This window comes from Saccoglossus kowalevskii, chromosome 4 (assembly GCF_978046115.1).
Source record: "Saccoglossus kowalevskii chromosome 4, keSacKowa6.1, whole genome shotgun sequence".
Classification (NCBI taxonomy): Eukaryota; Metazoa; Hemichordata; class Enteropneusta; family Harrimaniidae; genus Saccoglossus; species Saccoglossus kowalevskii.
In genome coordinates this window covers 13,789,058-13,797,499 of record NC_140644.1, presented here as the reverse complement: position 1 = coordinate 13,797,499, position 8,442 = coordinate 13,789,058, and the positions used below count along the sequence as shown (strand labels likewise).

The 8,442-nt window shown below is 35.6% G+C and overlaps 1 protein-coding gene across 1 annotated transcript; it reads left to right on the top strand.

Moving 5' to 3' along the window:
* Positions 1-944: 944 nt before the first annotated feature.
* On the top strand, positions 945-8,399 carry LOC100370796 (iduronate 2-sulfatase-like). The gene is made up of 7 exons (XM_085497817.1): positions 945-1,166; positions 2,405-2,547; positions 3,067-3,244; positions 5,442-5,530; positions 5,871-6,263; positions 6,509-6,635; positions 7,380-8,399. The coding sequence occupies exons 1-7, from the start codon at positions 1,061-1,063 to the stop codon at positions 8,177-8,179; spliced, it is 1,836 nt and encodes a 611-aa protein (XP_085353943.1). The 5' UTR covers positions 945-1,060; the 3' UTR covers positions 8,180-8,399.
* The last annotated feature ends 43 nt before the right edge of the window (positions 8,400-8,442 follow it).

Here is an 8,442-nt window from a genome sequence, read left to right as displayed (position 1 = left end):
ATACACTGAACAATAACGAGTATACAGTGTATAACAACGAGTATACAGTGTATAATAACGAGTATGCAGTGTATAATAACGAGTATGCACTGTATAATAACGAGTATGCACTGTATAATAACGAGTATACAGTGTATAATAACGAGTATACAGTGTATAATAACGAGTATGCTGTGTATAATAACGAGTATGAACCGTATAATAACGAGTATGCACTGTATAATAACGAGTATACAGTGTATAATAACGAGTAAGCGATGTATAATAACGAGTATGCAGTGTATAATAACGAGTATGCAGTGTATAATAACGAGTATGAACCGTATAATAACGAGTATGCAGTGTATAATAACGAGTATACAGTGTATAATAACGAGTATGCTGTGTATAATAACGAGTATGAACCGTATAATAACGAGTATGCACTGTATAATAACGAGCATGCAGTGTATAATAACGAGTAAGCGATGTATAATAACGAGTATGCAGTGTATAATAATGAGTGAGCAGTGTGTAATAACACGTATGCACCGTATAATATAGACTATACACTGAACAATAACGAGTATACAGTGTATAACAACGAGTATACAGTGTATAATAACGAGTATGCAGTGTATAATAACGAGTATGCACTGTATAATAACGAGTATGCACTGTATAATAACAAGTATACAGTGTATAATAACGAGTATACAGTGTATAATAACGAGTATGCTGTGTATAATAACGAGTATGAACCGTATAATAACGAGTATGCACTGTATAATAACGAGTATACAGTGTATAATAACGAGTAAGCGATGTATAATAACGAGTATGCAGTGTATAATAACGAGTATGCAGTGTATAATGATATATATCCACATAAGACAGTTTTGGCGTGCCATACATTTTCAATCAATCCTTGTGAATAAGTTTTTTTACACCGGTCGATAGAGGGCGCGGCTGTTTACCAAATCAAAATATGGAGAACGGAACTGGTTTTTAGTTGTCGACAGTCAGCACAGTCACACCGTGCATTAATTGCGAATTAGTTTTTCGTAATCGTCATATCACAATGCTGATGAACACATTGGTATTTCAACTTTTTCGTTTAGTGGCATTTTCAACATGCATCGCTTTGGTTTCTGCGCTCTTGGATGGTACTACTGGGACTAGGCGAGGTATGTTTATAAACACCGGGGATTTGAGTGGGAAGCCAACGACCGAATGCAAATACGCCCACTCTGACAACGCCGTGGGTGAAACTACGAGGGGAGGTGATATGAGGGGAGGGGATGCTTCCTGGCAGTTCAATCAAAACTTGTTTGTTTGTTTGTTTGTTAAAAGCTTGACAATATACAAAATGTACATTTTGACAAACTTCTCATGATATCAGATATCAAATGGCGTAGTGTAATTCACTCTTATATCCTTTTCTCAGAAGGTTTAATAATCGGGCTGGGGGATGAATGGATGAGATATATAACTTCTTTTTCGTCTATACAAATTTAAGTGGAAGTTAAATCCAACCAATAACCTAGCTCAGTGTACGTCCATTGGCGTCATTTGAAAATCAGCTAATAAATATCTTTTGAGCTTGAATTTAGAAATTTATAAAGAGAATGGATATGTTGTGCTGTGAGTATCAACATGACTGTGTACATTTTAGTTTTTTTTCCACTAGTTAGCTTTGAGCTCGATTTTTTTTTCATGATGTTATAGATGTAATTTTCTGGGGGCTTTTCTCTATCTTATTTTTTTTTTTAAATATTCATTTTCTGTAATTTTCCCTGAAGAATCAGAGCACAAACATTTTATCTGACTTAAAAAATGACCGCTCCCAAACCATTGATAGATCTGTATTTTTTGAGAAATTCTCATAATGTTGAAAGAAATTTACTGACCAATCCCTGACTACAATTATGTGTGAAATTCCTAATGGACCATGTCCCTTTTTCAAATGGGGATAGTTTGCCCATGCAATCAGCTCCACCCACCCTCCCCCAAATAATTCTTGTAAGACTGCTTAATCCCATAGTGTGTGTAACATTTGGATGAAACAGAGTGGGTAACAATAGCGTTAGAACTACTTGAACAGTTAAAGCAGGGGAGTTGTCACCTGTGCACGCATGGGAATTGAGTCTCAAGCGATAATAAAACACATGGTAAAAACGAAAAGGATCACTTCATGCTATGGCCATCTGCCGCATGTGCAGGTGATGACTCCCTTGCTTTGAGCGTGCATTGGGCGTTCCTGATTGATCAAATACACATTTAATTGAAACGATTTTCACTGCAATTTGCATCATGAGAAAGAAAAAAAAACATTATATTCCATCAGACCAAGCAATCCATCCCTCAATCTGAAATCATCATCCCGTATGGTAATTATAATGAATGCTTTTATTTGTTTCTTTAGCTTCAAAGCTCAATGTTCTGTTCATAGTAGTTGATGACCTGAGACCAGCTCTTGGATGTTATGACAATGTGACGCAATATTTCACTCCAAACATTGATCAGCTGGCTGCCAATTCTATCAAGTTTACCAATGCACATGTACAGGTACGATCTATACTCGTGCTTCAAAATATAATCACATAGCAAGTCTACAGGCAGTAAATGTATTGGCTTAAATCACTGTGGAATACTATATTTTCAGGAATTGTGTTCTAAGAGATGTTAAAGCGAGGGAGTCATCACTTGTGCATGCGTCAGATGGCCATAGCTTGTCATTGTTTACAAACAAGCGTCTACCCATGAGCATTTGCGTTTTTATCGTGTGTTGTTCAATTCCCGCGCGTACGCAGGTGATGACCCTCTCGCTTTAACAATGCATGCTAGAAACATAAAGGCTCATGGGTAGACACTTGTTTGTAAACAATGACACGCTATGGCATTTGGCCACATTGGCAGGTAACGACTTCCCCGCTTTAAAAGCGATAGTGAATTTTCCCTCATAGGAATGAACTAAAATTATTAAACTGTAAGAATTGACAGTGACAACAATAGATTTGATGTACAGTATCTGAGGGAGAATCAAGATGGATATGTTAATGACGTCATTTTCATTTGTTGACGCAGCAAGCATTATGTGCACCAAGCCGAGCATCGTTTCTAACTGGTCGTCGCCCTGACACCACCAGAATCTATGATTTGAATAGCTATTGGAGGAGTCTTGGTGGTAACTTTACTACTCTGCCACAACATTTCAAAGAGAATGGTTATTACGCTGCATCGGTTGGAAAAGTCTTTCATCCTGGTAGGTCACATGACACATGTTTTATTGTCGGCAAAACTCAATAATGGAAGCTATAGTGTTCGTGAGTTAAACCCATTGAAAGCTAACTACAATAAATCCCATCATGCATTGCTGTTCAAATTCCGTTTTTGACTCCCATGTGCGAAGCACATAATTGACTCCCATGTGCGAAGCACATAATGGGAGTCTTTGCAGTTAGTGTGTGTGTGTGTGTGTATGTGTGTCCGACTGTTCCACTGCTATTTCAAGAACCATACATCGGTTTTTGATGAAACTTGGTGCATAGATGCTCTGGGCCAATGCGCAGATTTGATCAGGTTTTGGTGAAAATCCATGCTCGTTAATTACCTAATTTGCATGATAATTAGCTAATTTTTAGCTGTTCTATGACTGTTCCACTGATATCTAAAGAACCACTCATTGGATTTTGATGAAACTTGGTACATAGATGCTCCGAACATATGCACAGATTTGATTAGTTTTTGGTAAAAATCCGTGCATATTAATTACCTAATTTGCATGATAATTAGCTAATTTTTAGCTGTTCTATGACTGTTCCACTGATATCTAAAGAACCACTCATTGGATTTTGATGAAACTTGGTACATAGATGCTCTGAACTAATGCTAGGTTTTGATTAGTTTTTGGTAATAATCCGTGGATACTAATTACCTAATTTGCATAATGATTAGTCAATTTTCGGTTTTTCCACTGATATCTCAAGTACTAATCATCACATTTCAATGAAACTTAGTACATAGATGTCATATGACACTGCACAGACCTGATAGTCTTTATGGTAATATCAGTACATATTAATTAATTTTCAGCATTTGATATAAGTAGTGAGCATTACATTTCAATGAAACTTGGTACTTACATACTCAAGGACTATGCAGAGATTGATTGTTTCCGATAAATATTTGTGCATATTAATCACCTAATTTGCATAATTAGTTAATTTTCAGCTTTTCCACGGGTATCTCAAGTACTAATCATCGCATTTCAATGAAACTTGGTGCATAGATCCTTTAGGACTATGCAGAGACCTGATTAGTTTTAGGGTAAATAATTGTGCATATTAATTACCTAATTTGCATAATTAATTTTCAGCTTTTCTACTGATATCTAAAGTACTAATCATCACATTTCAATGAATCTAGAATTATGCAGAGACCCAATTAGTTTTCGGTAAATATTTGTGCATATTAATCACCTAATTTGCATAATTAACCAATTTTGAACTTTCACACTGATATCTCAGGTACTAAACATCACATATCAATGAATGTTTGTACATGGATGCTGTAGAACAATAGACAGACCTGGATAATTGGGGGTTAAAATCTGTACATATTAATTACCTAATTTGCATAATTAACCAATTTTAAGCTTTCACACTGATATCTAAAGTACTAATTATTCCATTTCAATGAAACTTAGTACAAAGATGCTCTAGGACAATGTACAAACCTAATTAGTTTGGGGAAAAATCGTGTTCATACTAATTCCCTAATAAGCATAATAATTCATAATTTTTTGGTTCTAATCACATTTCAATTAAACTTGGAAACATAGATTTTTTGTTACATTGCGCAGACCTCATTATTTTTACACTCAAATCAGTTCATATTAATTTTCTGATTTGCATAATTAGTTTTCAGGTAAGTAATTTCGAATTATATTTAATGTGTCTCCAATACTCTCAGCACATGGGAGTTCTTTCTAAGCTTTCTTTGATTGGTGTATTATAGACACAACCTAGGAAGTACCTAATATCAAAGTTCAAAGTTCGCTCATGGTGAAAAAAATGCCACATAAAAATACAGCTATATGAGACTCTAACAAGACCATCTTCAAGACTATGAAATCACGATTGATGTTGAATTAAAAATGAATAGCATTTCAGTTTTATACTTGAAAGAGGAATCACCCAGTCGATCCTCAGTACAAGTTTGAACAGTTTCTGGTGATGTCAAGATAGGGCCAAGATTGGTGTATGAAAAAAAACTTATATTCTACACATGAAGAAAATTTTACTTTCCAACAGCCACAATTAGAGACATCAAATAAATAAGAAAGACAAAAATGTAATCATCAAACACAAACAGGTTTTTAAGTCCTCTTATTTCTTCTGTTCATCCTTGGATTTGTTAGACCCCCTTAACGTATGTTTTATTCTGCTGATATCATGTAGGTATATCCAGCAACTACACTGATGACTACCCTTACAGCTGGTCTGTGCCTGCTTTTCATCCATCAACACAGAAATACAAAATGAAAAAAGTAAGTATATAAAGATAATGATAATATATGTGTTAGTGAGTTTAACTTTGTAGGATTTAAATACTAAATTGAGTGAGTGATCTCAAGACAGCCCTCAGAATATTTTCCTTAGTTGCCATTGGCAACCAAGTTCAAATCATTGTTGGATAACTGGAAAATTCAGTAACCAAGTAAAAAATTTTTGGTTGCTAGAATACAATGTGTTTTACAAATACATAATGAGATACACAGGAACACAAATTATGTTAAAAATTCAAATATTTCAGAAGTATTATTATTGACAACAACTTTCAATTGCATTTACTGGTATTCATCAACATCTGTTTTCCAATCCTGCCAGGTTTGTCCAGGACCCGATGGTAACCTACATATGAATCTTATCTGTCCTGTGGATGTGAAAACCCAACCAGAGGCATCACTGCCAGATATACAAAGCACAGAATATGCTATTGAATTACTACGCAATATCTCACAACAACAACAACAACAAACGAAAGGTAGCCAACCATTCTTCCTGGCTGTTGGTTACCATAAACCGCATATCCCATTGAAGTATCCCAAGGAATTCCGTGACTTGTATCCTTTGTCTTCTATCAAGGCTCCTACGAATCCGGATTACCCAAAGAAGTTACCCCATGTTGCCTGGGATCCGTGGACAGATGTGAGGCAGAGGGACGATATCAAAGCATTGAATGTTAGCTTCCCTTACGGACCAATGCCAAAACATTATCAGGTATTAAAAGCTATGTTTATTTGTTGGGTACTTTTAATCATCGCGCAATGAATCCATGTTCAGTCATTAACTGGTGCTCGCAGAACCCAAAAGTGTTTTGCATACTGTGAGAATGACAATTTTGATTAGAAGTAACTAAAATGTGAATGGAATGAATAACACTACTATAATTTTAAAAGTTAAATCCAGCATATAATTGATACTTTCACAGTATTTATCACTGATAATTTATTCTGTTTTCATAGTTGTTAATCAGACAAAGTTACTACGCTTCCACAACATATGTTGATAACTTAGTTGGTTACTTATTATCCAGTCTAGAGAAGTATGGATTTGCTGAAAATACTGTCATAACATTCGTTGGTGACCATGGTAAGAAAATTATCGTATTATTTTTATGCATTTTTCATTTAGTTGCACTTGCAGTTTATCGTATGTCATCAGGGCCAGTGTTAAATTGTAACACATTAAAAATCAAATTTTAAATATGGGAATTAAATTTGAGGAACACCTGGCTGACTTCTACACAACTGACAGGAAAATATCCCATTCACTCACTGTTTGTCGTAACATGATTTGATATAATCGTATAAAGGCACCTTGGATGTACTTTTTACCGTAAAATCCGTATTAAACGCCGCATCCTTAATAATAGAAGTCGCACCCATTCTTTTTGAACAATTGAGAACCAAAAATTCATCATTTCTCATACGTGTAGATGCTCTAATAGAAACCGCATCCCCTCTGTTGCATTGTACCATTTTAATAGCAGCTGCGGCTTCTAATACAGATTTTACAGTAGTTGCTATATGTTATTATGAGAAGGGGATTATTTGCAATTCAACATCTGGTATATTTAAATTGTTCGTTATAAAAGTTTACAATCAGTATGAAAACGTATTACCCATGAAGCAGGACAAAATATAATTTGTGACATCTTGTATTCTGGCAAGAGATCTCTGCGGCATAACAACTATGTCAATTCAACTTGTGAAAACCCGAAACAAATGGTCTCGTGAATAATCAGATAACCAACACCATGCATGCTCAGTAAGGTATCAAACAGAGGAGTCTAAACTAGTCTAATATCCAATTTGATTCTCTTATTACCGATAGGATGGGCTCTCGGAGAACACCAAGAATGGGCTAAATACAGCAATTTTGATGTCGCCACCAGAGTACCGCTATTAATGTACATTCCTGGTGTCACTGATAAGAAAGATCAAGGTCATCAGAAATTCCCACACATAAATATACTGAAACAATTAAGGTCTGCGAAACTTGATAACAATACCACACAGGAAACACGGAGAAATCGATACAGTAATGCAGAGGGCAGTGAAACTGAAGACATTAATATTTTTAAATCAAAGACCACAGTTACAATGTTCGATCATTCTGATTTAAAAAGTGGCAGACTTGTTTGTGATAACCATGTAGAGCTGGTAGACATTTTCCCAACTTTAACAGATATCTGCGGAATAACCATGCCCCCTCTGTGTCCAAAAAATCCTACAGAGGTCAGGCTGTGTACAGAAGGAATCAGCCTCTCGCCACTAATTGAACAAATTTCCACAAATGATACATTGGCTGATTTTAAATGGAAGAAAGCAGTATTTACACAGTACCCAAGGCCCTCAGATGAGCCACAAGAAAACAGCGACTCTCCTATTTTGAAAGATATTACAATCATGGGGTATTCCATGGTGACTGACAAGTATCGCTACACGGAATGGATTGGTTTTAATAATGTGCAGTGTCAGGGTAACTGGGACGATGTGCACGCAAGAGAATTGTACAAGCTGAGGTCAGACAAGATGGAAAATAACAATGTTGCCAATGATGCACAGTATAAAGAACTTACTCAGAAGTTAGCAAATTTGTTGAGGAAAGGCTGGAGACATGCCTTACCATGATCAATTAATTCTTAGTGGAAGTTATTTTTGTATTGAATTTATTAAGAGATCAGGATTTTAATACTTCACTGCATTTGGCAATTAGGTGTCATGGTATGCACTCTATGACAGAGCTATGGTATAACATTGAGGGCGCACATGCTTATACAAATTGTCATTTGGTCAGTGATATTCAATTCTGAGAATGAATAAACTGCTACATCAACCTTCTTTCTCATAAGATTACCTCTGAATATTTAAATTATTTAATCACTGAAGACAAG